At 40.5% G+C, this 18,365-nt stretch overlaps 2 protein-coding genes across 6 annotated transcripts; both read right to left on the reverse strand.

The window, feature by feature from the left end:
* Positions 1 to 676: 676 nt before the first annotated feature.
* zfyve27 (zinc finger, FYVE domain containing 27) lies at positions 677 to 11,736 on the reverse strand. Of its 5 annotated transcripts, none has more exons than XM_031289602.2 (14): positions 11,386 to 11,736; positions 9,135 to 9,366; positions 8,932 to 9,002; positions 8,643 to 8,829; positions 7,683 to 7,778; positions 6,528 to 6,640; positions 6,313 to 6,431; positions 5,976 to 6,047; positions 4,913 to 4,933; positions 4,702 to 4,722; positions 2,837 to 2,978; positions 2,670 to 2,716; positions 2,453 to 2,549; positions 677 to 2,313 (listed from the first exon to the last, which is right to left on the reverse strand). In XM_031289602.2, exons 2-14 carry the CDS (start codon positions 9,362 to 9,364, stop codon positions 2,243 to 2,245), a joined length of 1,287 nt encoding a protein of 428 aa, XP_031145462.1. In that variant the 5' UTR covers positions 9,365 to 9,366; positions 11,386 to 11,736; the 3' UTR covers positions 677 to 2,242. The 5 variants fall into 5 exon arrangements, with proteins under 5 accessions (XP_031145462.1, XP_031145463.1, XP_031145464.1 ...); XM_031289603.2 differs by having other exon boundaries at positions 2,468 to 2,549; positions 11,386 to 11,732; XM_031289604.2 differs by lacking the exon at positions 4,702 to 4,722.
* Positions 11,737 to 12,986: 1,250 nt separating this feature from the next.
* On the reverse strand, positions 12,987 to 17,861 carry si:ch211-284e13.5 (uncharacterized protein LOC793850 homolog). The gene is made up of 4 exons (XM_031289512.2): positions 17,640 to 17,861; positions 16,450 to 17,423; positions 15,528 to 15,860; positions 12,987 to 14,730 (listed from the first exon to the last, which is right to left on the reverse strand). Exons 2-4 carry the CDS (start codon positions 16,982 to 16,984, stop codon positions 14,216 to 14,218), a joined length of 1,383 nt encoding a protein of 460 aa, XP_031145372.2. The 5' UTR covers positions 16,985 to 17,423; positions 17,640 to 17,861; the 3' UTR covers positions 12,987 to 14,215.
* Positions 17,862 to 18,365: the final 504 nt, after the last annotated feature.

The following is an 18,365-nucleotide window of genomic DNA, read 5'->3' on the forward strand; positions in this document are numbered from 1 at the left end:
TTTTAGGCGAGTTTGGACGCCGCTTTAAAGATCTTGTAATTGGTGTAAGTAATACCAATACAAATGGCTCTGTGCTATTAAAGTGTCCCTGTAAACCATGACATTGGAGCGTTAGCCAGCATGCACAATACCAGGAACCTAAAAATAAACTGAAGACTGAAGCAGATAAATAGAATTCAGCGATTATTACTTTTATTTTTTACACCTTTTTTACAGGAAAAAGGTATCTATGGGAGCAAAGTACTGTTAGACTTTAAACTTATATTAACTAATTAACTGGCTACACTGACTTATTATGACCACATTTGTTAGCAAATAGATGCCTATTTACACATCTAACAGACACATCATTCATTTGGAGTGGTGTTTCTGGCCACCTGGAGAATGTAAGTCCAATATTCTCTCTCCTTTAGCTCCGTCTCAGGGGCCACTAACTTCTGAGAGAAATAAAATAAATAAATAAATAAATGCTCCACTATGTTATCCAGTTAGTAACTGTGTCCTTCAGCTGTTTGGTAATGAGCAGGTAGTGTACAGTGGGTTCATCAGAGCTTCTTCAGCTAAAAACAGCTGATGAGAGCGGTGAGAGTAAAGTGACAGTAAAGTTGTGCTCTGAAAGAGACTAAAATGCTCTACAGATCTGAGGGGGACTGAAGATTGTGGTTAAGTCTTATAATTGAGTATTCAGTTGCTTTTATTATGTTTTTATTATGACCTTTCTTTGTTTCCATACTTCTGAAGCAAAGACACCAGAAGAGCCTGCCAGAAAACTCCAATTCAAAGTGACCATACTTGTGACTTTAAGTTAAAGTTTAAAATCATAGGGTTTAATTCAATATCTCATCCATAAAATAAGGGAAATATATACAGACATAATCATTAGGGAAAATAATAACTTGCACTTTCTGGAGTTTTAAATTAAATATATTAGATATAGTAGAACAATTTACAGTAACAGATTGTATCAGATTACAATAAAAGCAATGCAAACTATTACAATCATCTGTGTCTGAATCATGATTAAAACAACTTTCCACCACAATCCACATTTTGGGTTATAAGGCCTCCACATCAATTCTTTTAAGTCCTGCTTGCAAGAGTGTGAGGCTCTGACGACAAGTTCAGCTGGTTGCTCAGTCCATTTAATCAACTTTAATCCAGTTGAGTCGACTTGGATCCAGTTAAGAGGAAAAGCACAGGCTCCACGGCCCTCTAGTAGTTTTTTTGACTTATAGGATATTGGTATACTCCAAAAATCTGACATGTAAACGCAGGAACAATGACGACCAAAATGAAGCACCAATTTGATCATTACAAGTAGACAGCTGGTCCGCTAAACAGAATTTTCTGGCAACTTATCAGAAATGTAACGTGATTCATTGCAGGCCATGCATTTTCAGTTTACTGCCATAGAGTTACCATTGTTTTATGGCATGTCATATCTAATCACCTGAATAGATAAGGGGAATAGTAAGCTCCATTAGCGGATGGGGAAAATACATTGTCCCCAAAGAACTAATCACATAACATTGTTGACCAGCTGCAGGTCAAAGTGTATTGGTGGACAGCAAACAAGCCTGGCTGGCCAGCCTGCGCACACAGTGGCAATCAAAGCCAAATGCGGAGCTTCTTTTGGTCGTACGTCTATTATTTTTGTTCATCTGAACAACCCACTAAACCACCGCATTCATCACCACTTTAAAAACATGCCATATTTATACACTGCCGGCCTCAGTTTTGTTCGTACAAAAAAAGTCCTCTCAGCATTACAGTACACATAAACTGCTACACAGGGCTGAATATATAAACATTCGAGTGGAATCAACCTTATGGCGAGACAAAGCATGTGAAAGCAAAACCATTGAAGGCCTATAAACCCGTCACAACTAGCCCATTCATGGCCTCCACCCTGCATGCTTTGAACCTCTCTCTGCTCAGCAAAGGGAAAAGGTCCTTTGATTTTGCAGCCATTGTGCTCTGTAGCAAGTCTCATTGATTCATAAGGTCCAGTTCTTCATTGAGAGTTGAAACAGGAAATATTTAGCATATTACAGTGGAAGTCCCATAAGCAACACATGTAGCTAAGGATGGTTGCAACTGCCAAAGGCATTGGAGGGGGGTGGGGAGTTCTTGACAGATGTAAATGCCTTAACTTAAAAGCCAAGGCATGTGTTAGGGTTTCAGTAACTTGGAGGAGGGCTCAGGAATGGCCTCCAACTGGCCAATGGGAAGACATGCCATCTCACTGTAACTTGATGAGAGAGGAATTACAGGCAGCACAAACAAACACAGTCTCTCTCTGGGCCTCTGGAGCTAAAAAAGAGAAAATAAGGAGAGAATAGCATCATAAGTCAAAGAACAGATGAGCAAGAGGAACAACAACAGGATAATGTGATGTGAAATGATGCAACTGTCGTGCAATCGCTCTAAAAAATTGAAAAATAAAATTTACATTTTCCCTTCTCACCTGTTGCTCCCATGCAAGATCTCAGCACCTTGAAGGAACAGCATCGGGAACAGAAGCTGTTGCCACAGTTACTGCAGCTCCTCTGTAATACAAATAGACATTGTGTTGAAGCACGTGACAATAGAATAGGAAGACAAAATAAAATATGATGTTAAGATGCCTAAATATATCCTCATTCTTGTTGCAAGTTTTTCAGTCTCACCCTTTTCTTCAGCACAGAGAAGACGGCATTGCAGCTAGAGCAGTTGCCTTTGGAGAAAAAGACAGAGAGAGAAATAGTATTATGAAAAATAAAAAGCATCTGTTCGGAGCTACGATATGAGACTGACCAGAAATAAACCAGTGGATGAGTCAGAGCAGCAGGCTGACCTGTGCTGGTGGTGGGGTAGCGTTTACGCAGTTTTTCGGTCAGTTTGGACACCTTACTGCGTATTGGTTCGTTGCGGCTCAAGAGACCATTTTCAGAAATAGTGTCATACTCAGGAGCTCCAAGAGGCCCGTCATCATCCTCCTGAGGGCGAGGGAAGAGGGGGGGGGGGGGGGCACACAAGGAAAAAGGAGGTCACATACTGTGTAATCTGGAGTTGGTCTTTTGGAGAATGAAAACCTGGCCAAGAAACCAAACCCAGCGGTAGGGCTAAACTGGATACAAATTTGTTGGGATTCATTGTGAATTTCAGCCAGTTTGCCGAATAGATGTTTGGCAAATGAATCAAGTATGATGATGGCAAGTACTTGGGCCACGAGGGAGATGGACTAAGGTGGAAAATACTTGCAATTACAGGAATAATACATGCATGCATGCTTATATGGCTTTACCTAATCTAGCTGCCATACATAAAGACACCAAACTCCTTAAGAAGCTTAGAAAAAAAAATGTGGACCCTATAAAGATATAACAAGCGTTGCTTATACCTCTTTATTAAACGGGTAGCTCAAATCAAGCAATCTGACATAATAACCACATACTACAGCTATGACGACTAATTCTTATACTATAAGTATCCCTCCGTGTCTGAGAAAAAAACGTAGTTCATCTGTACACACAGTGCCATGACACAGAGCTGGTTTAAAATTGGCAAAGTATCCCTTTAAGTGAACGCTATATTTAGAATATTTTCACCACTTTACCTAACTGTCAGACATCACTTTCCGACGGGGAACTGAAGCTGTTATCTATGCTCTCTTCATAGCCACCAGACTCCATTGACAAGAACAGAAATTTTACCTTGCAGAACACGGGGGTTGGTGTTCTACCACTGCCTTGATCGGTTAGTTGCTGGTCTACTGCTGTTAGTTTGTTGTGACTTTGCTGAATCTGAGCTAACTCTTTAGCGTAAAGCAAAATAAATAGCCTATGCTAGCTGCTAGTGTAGGCTAACGTTACCTGCGTTCCATAGCAACCACCTCAGTATTTGCAGGCAGGCAGCCAGCCAGCCCAGAAGGGACTATTTTATTTTGAAATTATTATGTATTAATACAAAGCTATTTACATTGGAAATGTACCTATAAATTTCATATTGCAATACTTGATGACTGTTTTATTAAAGCAAGAGCTCACTTCATCCTGTTATATGTTGTAATTATACCACACATACCACAACCTGTCGTAAGATATTGCTTAAATACCTTCCAACACTTATACCTCTATCTACCTACATGTTCCCAAATAAGACTTAAAAAAGGTATATTCCCCACTTTCTGGAAACCAATGGCTAGTTAATCAAGTTGGTACAACCTCATCATCTAAAGGGCCCAACTATAACTTTATAAGATGGAGGGCCAGAAAGAAAGAGAAACAAACAGTATTTTTAGGGAACAGGATAACTTGTTAGCTGTGTGTTGAATAGCCAGTTTGAAAACCGCAACAACTTAAAAGCAAAGTCTGCTGATCAGAAACTCTAAAACATTTATGCACCAAATGCAAATGTCTCTCTGCAAAACTCTTGTTCATAACATACTTTCAATCAAAACACACAAACACTGAAACACACTAATGAGTGCATCTTACTGGATTGGCATGAGGAAGGAAAAGCTGATTTCACTAATGCAATATGTCTCGTGAACAATGGCAGTCATGCAGACTAGAAATGAATGAGCTGTATAATGGGATTATTGGAGACAACAATCATGGGGCTGTTAATTCTAGTGTTACTAACACTATCACATAACTCGTGCCAGGGGAACTAACACTTGGTGATGGACGGATGAGAGGCACTGGGAAATCCACTTACCACTAAGACCAAAGGGGTTTCCTTGTCAGGAAGCAGAACAACACACGAGAACAATGTTACCCACAAACACTGATATTCAGTGTGTGATTACACAGGAACACAACCAAAACCATGCAACACCACAAGTTAACCTCACACAAGGTTACAACACATGAAGTAGTTGTTCACGTGTCAAGTAGTTCTTTAGTGCGAGTTTATTGGGTGCACTCACCTGCATGGAAACTGAATGTTCCTGAGTTCAAAGGACAGCAGAGAGAAACAGGAAGTTACAGGACATAGGTCATGAAAGGAGGATTTTCTCACATACATGGCAAGCTCCAACAATTGTGGTTCAAATGTGTAAGTACTGAAGAGTTTTTTTCCTAAATTTACTAGCGACATTTATTAATCAGTGGCTTCAGAACATAGTCAATCATTTTATTTTAAATGGATTTCATTTACTTTTTTGGACATCAGTCTGCACACAAAAACCTACAGTGACAAAGCAAAAAGTATTAAATTCTGCTACAAAAATCAAAAACTGCAACCTCTCCTTTACATTAGTATTGAAACTCTTTGCTATGGTACTTCAGGTGCATCCAATTCTCAATTGACTTTCAATAGTCATTGTGCTTGAAGCCAAATATGGTTGAACAACTTAGACAATTGTTACCTGCAAAAGTGACTAGTGTAGGATGGTAGTTAGGAAGAAGTAAAAGGTATCCACTATCCAGAAAAGAAAAAAAACTTCAGTGAATATCAATGGCAATACAGGGGTTTACAGATTTAGGGGAAAACTAGAATTAACACTGTGCGGTTGTATGCCTCCGCGAACCAGTACATACATGTGGTGAAGACTTTGAAAGAATTTATTAAAAGATATTAATTGTATTTTTTAACGAAACGTAGATGCGCACATCTTCAACTCGGCAGCGCAGAAGCTCCAAACAATCACCACAGTTTTAAGGTGGGCACCCAAGATTAGTGTCACCAATTCAATGTCCGACCAAATGTGAAATATGGTCACACAATCTCCCATTCGGTTCCTGAGTTTTGCCGTTGAATAATGGCCAGAAAAGCATTTTTTTTTCAGAACATTATGATGCCACAGTGAAGTTGACCTTTGAGGTATAAAATGTCATCACTTCATCATTTCATCCTATTAGACATTTGTGTGAAATATTGTTATAATTCGCATTCACAGGAATGGGACGGTTGTACTATGTAAACACAGACGGACGACAACCCAAAAAAATGACCGTAAACTGTAGAATTAGGTTTAGAGTGGTACTTACCTCAATGGCATCCTTAAATTCATCATCAGGCTCTGCCTCCTCAGCCTCCTCTACACTGCCAGGAGACAGGTCCTGTCATCACACACACACACACACACACACACACACACACACACACAGTAAATAAATATATAAATACTGGGCTGATGGTCCCAGGATGAGCACATTGGACAGTGGCCATGCTGTGACTGATGGATTTGCATTACTCGTACAGGGATAAATACACTGAGAGCATGGATAAGAAGGTTACAGCTACAGTTGGTTTAAATCACAACTGCTAATTCCTTCCGTATTCAAACCCACATTCACTTTTCTCCACCATGCTCCCTCCTCTCACCTCCAGACTAGTTGGCGTGGGGGTCCTGTCCAACAGGTTGCCGTGTTCCTGTTCTACACACTTTCCCTCTGGGGCCTGGGCCTGGCCCATGTGGATCAGCTTCGTAAGGTCCAACAAAACTGGAACCACAGGAGAAACAACACTTTAGCTTTCCTCTCTTAAATCAGAGCTAGTGTTGTATTCAGCCTTGCTCCGTCCAGACAGAATGAACTAACCTCTGCAGAAGTCTCTGTTCCAGAGGAAGATTGCGCTGTTGAGCCCAGCAAACACCCAGCCCAGTGGAGCGATGTAGAGCAGGCAAGCCAATATTAACATCCCTCCATAGAACCTAGAGGGAGATATTACAAATGTCAGGTCCTATTTAGACAACAACCACCATATAAGTGACTGAGCGGCCAGTACATTCTTACAATGAGAAGGTTTACATTTCATGCTGTAACTATTGACGGTATTTAAATTAAGGTGTTAACAGGGTTTTGTAACAGAAATATTCCACTGGTGTTCCAAATCACAGAGCACAGCCCAATGAAGTAACATTAAGTTACAACGTGAATTTTCCTCTAAATATTTAAGTAAAACTAAATTAAATTTTTAAAAAAATGATAATGTCATAACAGAAGTTATCTCAGGACACTTTACAGAGAGAATAAGTCTAGACCACGCTCTATAATTTCCAAAGACCCAACAATTCCCCAAAAGAGCAAGTATTTAGTGCGACAGCGGGAAGAAAAACTTCCTTTAAACAGGCAAAAAAAACTCAGACAGAACCAGGCTCTTGGTGGTTGGCCATCTGCCACTGCCGTAGGGGTGTGCAATTAATCGAAATTTAATCGTGATTATGATTTCGGCTCCCAATGATCACAAAAACAGAATAATCGAGAAAAACAATTATTTAGCTCATTACGTTTTGCAAGTAAACTCTTATTTTCTCTTGTGTTCTGAATGAGAAAAAAAAATAAGTTTAAATAGGAAAAGTATTAAGGCAAATTTTTTTTACGTTTTTTCACTGTTGATTTATTTAACCTTTTCCACTGTTTTTTTAAGTTCAATAATTGCAACATCTTCCCAGAAGTCAACGAGTAAGCGTGTTAAATTATCATTATTTCAATATTGACCAAAATAATCGTGATTATATTTTTTTCCATAATCGAGCAGCACTACTCTGCCGGTTGGGACACTGAACTAAACTAACTAAAAAAATGCCTCTATTTAACTATGCTTAGTGGCCGATGAAAACATCAGCACAGGAACAAAGAATAACCGATCTATTGTGAAGATGTTCATGAGCCTGTTGAGTAATGTGATACTGTGATACTGTCCGTGTGTGTGTGTGTGTGTGTGTGTGTGTGTGTGTGTGTGTGTGTGTAGACCTTGATGACTGGGTGTGATTATCCCAGTACAGGACCTTGTAAAAGGTTTCTGCTGACAGGCAGGCAAAGGACAGCATGTCATCCAGGTGCTTCAACCTGGTGAAAACAACAAACATGAGCACAGCCACCAACACAAACACTGTAAGAACAAAGTTACACTTCAACCTATACATGAACAAACAGCGTGTACAAATGTTAGTTTGTAAACCTGTTCAAAAAAGAGCAACTGGTATGGTAGTAAATAGTATGAGCAAATGTAAAGGTATCCTGTGGAGTTTGTGACCACAAGCGGAGCTGTAGGGCGACGTTTTAATGATTAGGGATCCGTTTTTTTAAACGGCTTTGCAAATGTTTTATGAGGTAGGAAATGAATAAAACAAGTTTGTAAGGCCTCAAGGACACTCATTATATAACATTGAATTTGAAAAAAGTTTGTTGTCCAAACTCTACAGCGTACCTGAGCATTTCTGAATGTGTAACCAACAAGTGTTTACAAAAGTAACTGCAACAAGGAGGTGGAGTGACAGGAAGTCAACATGTGTTTTTTAAACAGCAGAAACACCCAAAGACAAGTGCACATGCATAGACAAGCTCTTATTGCCTTTTATTGTATGTGTGCCACACATACATACAGCACACTAGAGCTGAAACAATGACTCAAATAATGCAATAGTCGATCGACACAAAATAAATGGGAAACTATTTTGATAATTGATTAATTGTTTAAGTAATTTTTTTCAAGCAAAACTATACCGATATAAAAACATTATCGATTCTCAAATGTGATGATTTGCAGTTTTTTCATTGTCTTATGTGGTAGTAAATTAAAACTATTTCAGGTCTGTGGCTATTTTCTGACATTTTATAGAGTAAGGACTAACGAATAATGAATGGATAACGAAAATAATCGTTAATTAGCCCTGCAGCACATAACCCCATCCCCTGCAGTGTTCATCTTACAGGTCTTTGACTTCCAGCATGGCCTCCTGTTTGGTGAGATGCACTGTCAGCAGGTCCCTGCGGTGTACAGCGTGAAAGCGTCTCTTGTGGAGCTCAGCATCTGAGGCTCTGCCCCCGCACCTGTCCTGCAGGTAACCCAGGGCCGCAGGCGCCGCCACCGCCACCACACCCACTGTGATCCAACCCACTGATACCAGAGAGGCAGACACAACAGTTAGTTAATACATGATTCAAGTGGCTTTTAAAACACCAAACAAAAACCTGGATCAATATTAAGGACTGATCTTACCTTCATTAACAATGCAGAAGAAGACATTGAGGAACATACAGGCAAGCAGAGAGCACAGGGGCATCTTCCATCTGAGGGATAAAAAAAAAAAGCAGATAATCTTGAATACTCTATCATTTTTTTTACTGCAATCGCAATGCAAGGCCAAAACCAATGATATCATATGATGCTCAAAGAGGCCACAGACAAACATGCATACACACCCGAGCAGGAAGCGGATCAGCTCCACTGCATCTGTAGCTGGTTCTAGAAACAGGGCCATTCTCTTATAGGACACCACCATGTTGAGGAGGTCAAAGTTTGGTGTACACCGTGGGCTCCCCAACTCAGAGGCCTCTGGAGACCCGGAGGTCTCTTTAGATGATGTGTGTGCCAGCTCCCCCCCTTCCCCTGCACCATGTGAAAGGTCCTGGGACAAGCCGTGCATCGTCATCCCTGTAAAGAGTGACAAAAAGAAAGCAGGCAGGATTCACATGGTGAATTGACAGTGAAAAGGACAGAAGATTCATGACTCGCTACTTTCACAGCCCCCTAAAGCACATGTGTCAAACTCAAGGCCCGGGGGCCAAATCCGGCCCCTTGCAAATTTTGATCCGGCCCGCATATCAATTTAGGTTTACAGCAAATTTTGGCCCGACTAGTTGTGCACCACACCAAAAAAAATGAGGAAACTGTTTTTCATACTGTAATTACGCGACACTGGCGTGCAGAATTTGACAGATTTGCCGACTTTGAGACTCAGAATTCCCCGCAGAAGCAGAGAGTTTTTTAATATTCAGGCTGTGAAACAGGTTGTGGTGAGTCAGCTGGGTGGTAGCTCCTTTTAAAAATGTAATGTTTGTTTTTCATGACTTGCAAAATTCTACGATGGCTAAGAAACTTTTTTGCTGACTTTTTTTAGGGTTTTATGTCGACCAAACTGTATGGGAGAAAGCTCTATGAGACATGCAAAAATACAAAGTTAATTGACTTTTTTTGTTAAATAAAAGCATGTCAATAAACTAAACATGTCTGGCCCTCATTGTGATCGTCATTTCCAGTGTGGCCCTTAGTGAAATTGAGTTTGACACCCCTGCCCTAAAGAGATATACTCTGGACCCTGTCAAACCAATTTCAGTATTTGGTCCCAATGAGACCAGACAGGCAGACAGGAAAAGTAGAGATTGAACAGTCTGTTCAGAAGGTGGGAAGGAGTCCAGAGACCATAGCCCTGTTCAAGACCTCTCAGTCACACTCACAACTCAAGTGAAACCACATGGCAATTCAGTCTATTATCAGGCCAGGGAGACTGAAACCTGTGATTGCGTCATTAAAAGCAACTTAAGCAAATCTTGCTGCAGTGATGGTAAAGTGTAGCCTAGAAATCTAGACGCAGCCAGGGTCAGTCTAGCAACTCTCCGTTGGCTTGCGAGCTGGAAAAACTAAATTCTGGTCGTTGTTTGATCTATAAAAATGTCAAAACATGGTGAAAAATGTGGATCAGTGTTTCCCAAAGCCTAAGATGACGTCCTCAAATGTCTTGTTTTGTCCAAAACTCAAAGATATTCAGTTTACTGTCACAGAGGAGAGAAGAAACTAGAAGATATTCACATTTAACAAGGTGGAATCAGAGAAATCTTAATTTTTTTAATAAAAAAATGACTCAAACGATTAATCGATTATCAAAATAGTTGGCGATTAATTTAATAGTTGACAACTAATCGATTAATCGATTCATCGTTGCACCTCTAGTATATAATCAGGCACAGTTCACTCTATGTCTAATTTGTACGGGTTTTTTTAAGTTAACTGGGCTGAGCCCTCTTCTGTGTTTTGACTACAACTATTGCACAAAAAGAAGATAATGCCTTTGAGAGGGGAATACTCTTCAGTAACCACTGATGAACTGTGCTGTATTTAATGTATTTTGGACTTAATTTGCAAATTAATAAATAAAATGTCAAAAAATGTATTTGATTTAAGTTTATTTAAACCTATTAAAAGTTATCAGACTGAGAGAAAGTTATCTTTACAATTATATGTGAGTACTTCTGACAGCATCACTGTATTAGCGTAAATTATTAAAGTGTAGTATTAAAGTGACCATACTAACACCTAATATAGTCTCCTAGAGACCTAGAGCATAGAGCATCTTTAACTTCTGTACTGTATGTTTTCAACACAAGTAATCATAACATGAAACATTGTATGTATTTTCTTATTATGCAGTCCATCCTTGGCCATCCTCCTTTAGCAATAATGTGTGAAATTAAACTATTCATCGTGACAGTAAACAGCCGCAGGGGAAATATGAGTACTTCAATCAGCACTCAGTGCTGTCTGCTGTGGCCTGTGAGTTGCTGTCAAACAGGAAAGTTTACTTGGCTGGCTGACAGAAGGACGCTGCAGAGACATTATTGTTGTTACCAGCCACTATTATCTGCTGGGTATGAAGGTATGAAGGAGATAACATACCACGAGCTGAGTGTCCAAAAACAGCCAACTTGTGAAGCAGCAGCAGCAGCTGATAAGAGCTCAGGCGTAACTAGCGAGTCCCACCGACATCATCAGCCTGGAGGAAGGAAGAGCCTCCAAATTCAACCGGTCCGGTCAACATGACAGCAGCCTGCCCTCCTGCGTGAACATTAACCTGTCAAAACGAGGCGGTTTATATAACTGCCCGGTTGTCTGCAGAGAAAGCCGACGGTTAAAGTAGATATTTTGGTTTGGCTGCGTATCCTAGCAGGCTTTGTTAGCTCCGTCCTGTTCTCAGAACGTCCGCTTCCTCCTTTAATCCAGGCCAAAAAATCGATTGCAGAAAAGGGGTCAATGTCTGATACAATCGATCACAGAGTAGGATAATCGCTTTTGGCTGCAGCTGTGGGCTTTCCTAAAATGACATATTGTAAGCTGCTTTTGGTGTGTAAATATAGATTATGTTGAAAAATAAATTAAAATGACTATCCAAAGGCCTATTCTGCTTAAAATAATAATGTGTTTTTGTTTTTTTAAATACTTCAATTAGGCTATATACCTTGTTTAAAAACATGTTTATGCCACTCCTTCTCCGTCGTATTTCAAAAGTTTAACTAGACATAAAATGGCCCTCACTTTTTTTCCACATCAAGTTGCTTATTGCAGCATGATTGGCTTTCATACCAGCTGCAATGTCACAAAATCTTTCTTCTATGTACGGTCCTTAAACTTAGCACAGAAGAAACTGTGAAGTAGCAATAAGCAAAACACATTTTGGAGTGGAAGGGGACTTTAATAATAACCTAGTAATATTATACCTTGTTGAAAGCAGTGAATCCATTACAAAAGAGGACAGCTGGAGGACATCAGTAGGGCAGCGGGAAGCCACTGTTGTGATTGAGGGAGAGCCACACGTTCACACACCGCAATAAGAAATGCATTTAAAGTCAAACTCATCAGTTAAAGTGCTGTTTAAGTCATTGGGTGTAATTCGTCCTCCACAAGACAGAAGCTGTGTTCTGCAACTGCTGGTGAACATTTGATGACAGTTGTGTTTTCTGCAGGAATTTGGAGCTTTGCGTTTACCCCAGAGCATGCAGGCAGGAAGTAAAACTTTAACCCTAACCTTAATACATTACATACATTTAAAAAGGCACACACAGGATGTATTTCCTTATTAAAATGCCCAATCAAACCACTGAGTCTACAGACAGGTAGGGTGTGATGTGGTGTCGCTTTGCCAGACCCTCCTCCAAAGTGTGCTAAAGGTGTGATGAGACAAGACTATCTCCTGGGACACTAGACTCATTTCATTAAGCTTTAAACTGTTTTGCAAGTTCAATAGTACCTCATCATTTCTAGTTCCATCAAGATGTAATGGGTCTGACACATTAATGCAAACATTTAGTGTCTGTACCTGGGAGAGAGGATTTTAGTGAGACAGGGAGGAGTGAAATTAGTTACCTGCCAAACAATAATAGTAAATCTACATTCTGCCAGGGTCTTATGTATTTAACATATCAGTTTGCTCACCAGTCTTTACAGTATATTATCTCAGTGGTTACTGCATGGATAGTAGAATGTTGATTATGCAGATTTTAAGAACTGTGATTTGTGACTGACAGCAATGTCCTGTGAACTACAAATGCACCAGAGCTTAGGCGAACTGGATTTCCTGTGACAGAGTTGTAATTCAACATCAGCATATTTCTGGTTTGGTTGTGGACAGTGTTGCAGTTTGGTAATGGTTACTTATAAGTGATACGTGCAAAAGACATACACCGTCTAAACACTTTGATTACTAATATTAAAATAATATTTCCTAACCTTTATTTGACTACAAGATTGTGATTACAGTTCATTGGTTTACATAGGGATATATCTAAAGCTTTGTCACCCTCTACTGGCAATCTGAATGTCCACAGATCATCTTTCCTCTACTCTCAAACCTGGCTGCTGTCTGACTCTGAACACTCCACATTGAACAACTAACTTTGTGAAGTGAACTGGGACTCTGCAGAGGCTGTTGTCAATCTGGACCTGGATGCATCCATCTGTGGCTTGAGTAAATTTACTTTGACACCTTCCACATATGACCAAATCAAACATTAAAATTAGACCTCAAGCCTATTAGGCTTCCATAGCATGCATGTTGATAAAACAATGTCCACTTCAGCAAAACCACTTTTAATTAAAATGTTCCACAGTGTAGTCAAAATAAAACGCATATTTGGATACATCAGGCGCACACACACATAATTAGAAAAACAAGATTGTCATGAATAAAAACAGCTTTTCTTCAATAATCAAAAACAGCACTTGGAATTACATTAAAGATTCCATACATTTCATATGTGCTACCGAGCCATTGTATACAGTAGTGGTCGATCACATAGCTACAGTATCTATATTTGGTTATTCTACTTGGTCCGTTTCTACTAATGAGGACAATGATTTATAGAACATCACTCAGACAAAGCTAATTGCATTTGTTTCAGTAACGGAATCATTTCTGGTTTGACCTTAATATGATGCACATCACCGTTCCTATAACTTGTTGAGATGCTACTTTCTGGTTGAGAGCAATACCTGTGATCTCAAAGAGAAGACCCGTTAGGTGAAACAGTATAGACAGGAGAGTCCCTGTTATAAAATGGTCACCTATTACATAACATTATCATTTAAGGTTAGACCCATATAGGTGGGCCATTCATATTTTAAAATCTGATATTAGCCAGTAAGTACTTACATTTTACATAAAAATTATGCATTCAGACATATTACATAATATCAGCTGTTTTTAGCCTACATTTAAAAAACAAAAGTGTAACTACTGTTTACTGTGTGAACGCTGATGGAATTTAAGCCCCCCACAGTTCCTAAATGACTTCCCGCACTGTGCGCAGATGTAAGGCTTCTCTCCGGTGTGGATGCGGAAGTGTCTGGTTAGTGCTCCAGAGTGACGGAAACACTTGGAGCATACCGAGCAGGTGTACGGCCTTTCTCCTGTGTGGATGCGAAGGTGAGTCTTGAGGTTCTCCATGCGGTTGAACTCTCGATTGCACTCTGTGCAGCGAAAGGGGCTGCATCCTGGTGGGTAAAGCTGCACTCTGCTCCTCTTGCTTCCATCGAAGGGCTGCTGAAGACACTGCTGGAGCTTCTGCTGGCACTGGCCGAAGTGCCGCCGCAGCAAGCTGGGCAGGGGGAACGTCTGGCCGCAGGACTTGCAGGTGTAGAGGTTGGTGTGGCCGAGGTTGCGGCTGGTCCGCACATGGACTCCATAGACCTGTGGAGAGGCTTCTGGGATGGGAGCTGGTTCTGCTAGCTGGAAGATGTTTTGGAACTCTGCGAAAAGGGATAGAATATATGTGGCGGTTAGTGGTCATGTGGGGGTAAAAAAAAAAAAATATATATATATATATATTTTTATAATATTTTTTTCTTCTTTTTCCACCTTAAAAAAAAAAAGGTGCTGTAGGTAGGATTGTGAAGATCCAGGACTTAGCCAAAACATTTGAACATCTACAACTTCTCAGTCCCTCCCCCCCCCTTTCTGCTAAAGCACAAAACGGTCTCCTAAGCCCCGCCCCCCACAAGGGAGAATGAATGTGTGTGTGTGCATGAGCAGTGATTGACACTCATTTAGACATAGATACAAATATATTTACATGCTGTAAATTTGTTTTGAGCCAAACTGGCGATCATATTAATTTATAAGCTTTTACATTTTCCAGATGATTTGACGGCATTCAAAATGTTATGAGTACACTGATGTTTAGCAGCCATATTGTAAGTCCAGATGCCAAAATTTGGCAACTGAACGCATGAAGATGACAGTTTGACGTCACATGGATATCATGTAAACTGGCTGATTACATATTGTCTGTAGAACTGATCAATACTACAAAACCAATCAATATAAAGGCCTCGTTCTGAATGGACATTTGATCAAATTCCACATTAGCATAGATTAGTTTTATTTTAGATGCCCTGAGGTCTAAGTTCTCTTTCAAAAAAGGTAAAACACTGAGCACTTAGGATGTAAAGATACTAAATATTAACATAATGCAGTATATTACCAAACTGAAAAGCTAACCCCATGTATCCTTTGCTATAAAAACAGACATTTTGAGGTTTCTTACCCTGAGCCAGCCTGCTGCAGGACAGAGGAGCATTTGAGTCTTGGCTCTGAATATCCAGCACTTCTGGTTTCCACTCGTCCAGCATTTTGGACTGGACTGCTGACATACACTCCGGGCTAAAATCCTCCATTTTGATCGAGTCTAAACCGCATGCTGAATCAACTCCCTCCTCTTCTGGTTTCTCCTGCTTTACCAAAACATGCTCAAAAGTAGACTTGTCATCCCCGCTGGGAAGTGGTGGCGAGTCGCGGTCTTGAGCTGCCTGGTCTAGACACGGTGGGTTAATGCTTTCTACCCTCACCACACATACACGGGAGATCACTTCACCAGCTTCTGTAAACAAAAGATCAGTGTACATGCAATGAGCAACATTAGACATTTTAGTTCACTTTTAGTTTATTTAATAGGGGTCATGCACAACAAAAATGTTGAGCCAGATTTGCATCCTGCGGTCCGTACACAGAACATATTCTGAAACAATACAGTGAGTTTCTACTTAGCTGCTGCTCTGACTGAAAATGCTTATTGTCCAAAAGCAGTTTTTATAATTGTAGCAAGGCTGATGTCCTGGTCTCCCATTTTACATGTTTCTGTATCATATACTATCACATTCTAAGCTATGTATATTCTTTAAATTGTCTAAAGTATTTATTTTTATCAGTTAGATATTTTGAGCACATTTTCTGTGAATGCCATCAAGGTTTGGCCACTCCACTCCCTCTTAGCAATAGAAAAACTGAAAGTCCCCTAAAACCAGTTGCATTTAAGATGGTGTACATGGATAAAGTTTCTTTAATTTAACCCTACTGTAATACATCAATGGAAAACCCACAATGTTGCAGTTTCTAACCCTAAAAGGAAGACAGTCAATGAAGTGACCACACACACACACACACTATATTATTAGGAAATTGCTACCTACCTTTGGTCAAAGCATCACAAGCAACAGCACCCCCATCATCTTTCTCTGAAGCAGCATCACTGAGATGCTGGAATGATCTCTGCTCCTCATGCTGGGGGTCAGGAGGCTGGGGTGCACGGCTGTGACCTGCAGGAGACTCACCTCTGACCCCCGTGCAACTGTGCACGTTGCCTACTTTGGGATTTGGGCTTTTTTGATTGTATTTTAGGTGAGGCTGTTGATCTGTAGGTTTGTTGGCATTCTGGAGTTGCTTTGTAGGGGGAGAGCTGCCACCTCTTTCCTCCATGCGCGCAGAGTCCAGCATAGCTCCGGCTCTCTGCAGTCTTCGTTTGAGGGACTCGTTCTCTCGTCGCAGCTCTTCGTAGACGTCTCCTGTTGCCCGACCTACAAGCTTTGTCACCTCACGAACTGCGATCTCCACAGCCACTTCAAACGCTCCATGTATCGCTGCAATAAGCTCCTCTTGCAGAGACAGATCAGCCTCAGCGCCGGCTGCTTTGGGTCGCGTTTTTGTACCAGTCAGCTGCGGCTTCATGGTACATTCAAAGGCACTATAACTCGGTGCAGTGACTCGGTAATATCAAAAACTCACTACGGATAGCAGGATTTCTTAGCTATGGATGCCTTGTGGCGATACAGCCTGTTTTTAAGCAAAGAGAGGGGTCTCACTTCCGGCAATAGATTGACACCTACTGTGGAGAGCCTGCAACTGCACCAATTAATTTAAAAGAATAGAAACTGACCAAGTTAAATTGAAAAACAAAATTTCATTTATTATTGTGTCAACAAAACGTCCGAAAGGTTCAAATGGCAATTTTAACAGCAGGCAGGCATACAGGATTTAACAAGTATATAACGATGTTTTAGGGACTTGTCTATCAGCCACGGGTTTTATAATGGTCCAAGTGGGCAAGTATCCAACCAGAAGGTCCGAGGACGGCCACAGCCAGCACAGTCAACACGAACATAGATTCCTGCAGGACAGAGCCATTAGCCTGACAAGCCAGACCCACATCAAGATGTTGCAAATTACATGTGTTGCCGATAGGGTGCGTCTAGATGTCCAGGCTACAGCATTGTCACTTTAAAAATGATTCAGAAATAAGTGGTCAGGAACAAAACAGCTTTAAATTCAAGACATGTCCAAGCTAGCTACTGGAAAACATAACAGGGCTAATTTGTAAACTTACCGCCGGCCCAATGTTATCTTTAGGTGGTTTGCCACGGATATAACGTGCTTGTTGAATCACCATACCTGCTCTGGGAGCAAGAGCCCGTCGAGCTCTCAGCAGTCCAGCAAAAATCCCACTCATGTTTGGTTTTAAAGGACAAAGGCCTCTGTCTGCTTCCGAGACAAGATAAATGACCGTTGATGACTTTGGGGCGGATCCACGCGCGTTTAAAAGGAGCTGTCCTACAACACACCTGTTCATTGATCTGATTTTAATTAAGTTGCCTTCAGGCGCAATAGGAAATAACAACAAAAAAGCTTTGATGAGTTCAGTGTCAACATCTGAACTTCCAATCGTTATAAAGAAAAATGCAGTCATACCTAATTGAATATATTAATCATTCATTTACATCAACAACCCAGAGAAGATATTGTTGCGGTGTATATCTTTATTGTGGATGTTAAGTTGTGCCCACACTGCAAACTTATTTGCCTTTGGGATAGTAAAGTGCCAGGTACACACAGTACAAAATGTGGGCATTACTGCAGCAAAAGAAACACAATAAGACTTAGCTTGATTACCAATGGTGGAAATAAGTATACTCAAGTAATGTAGGCTACCTTAGTGCAGTTCTGATGTACTTTACTTGATCATTTTGATTTTGTGCCACTTAATACTTCTACTCCACTTTCAAAGATTTCTTTTTTAAATTCAGCTCAATTCATTTGACATAGAGTTAGCCTA

Source organism: Sander lucioperca, chromosome 4 (assembly GCF_008315115.2).
Source record: "Sander lucioperca isolate FBNREF2018 chromosome 4, SLUC_FBN_1.2, whole genome shotgun sequence".
NCBI lineage: Eukaryota > Metazoa > Chordata > Actinopteri > Perciformes > Percidae > Sander > Sander lucioperca.

What these genes read in the sequence shown, in the direction of transcription:
- zfyve27 (XM_031289602.2), bottom strand. Translation starts at nt 9,364, where the DNA reads ATGACGATGCACGGCTTGTCCCAGGACCTTTCACATGGTGCAGGGGAA. An exon ending in CTTCTGCATTGTTAATGAAG is followed by an intron (nt 8,830 to 8,931) that starts GTAAGATCAGTC and finishes CTCTGGTATCAG; the next exon opens with TGGGTTGGATCACAGTGGGT. An exon ending in AATTTAAGGATGCCATTGAG is followed by an intron (nt 4,934 to 5,975) that starts GTAAGTACCACT and finishes CTTTGAACTCAG; the next exon opens with GAACATTCAGTTTCCATGCA.
- si:ch211-284e13.5 (XM_031289512.2), bottom strand. Translation starts at nt 16,984, where the DNA reads ATGAAGCCGCAGCTGACTGGTACAAAAACGCGACCCAAAGCAGCCGGC. An exon ending in TTGTGATGCTTTGACCAAAG is followed by an intron (nt 15,861 to 16,449) that starts GTAGGTAGCAAT and finishes TTTTGTTTACAG; the next exon opens with AAGCTGGTGAAGTGATCTCC. An exon ending in CTGCAGCAGGCTGGCTCAGG is followed by an intron (nt 14,731 to 15,527) that starts GTAAGAAACCTC and finishes CCCTTTTCGCAG; the next exon opens with AGTTCCAAAACATCTTCCAG.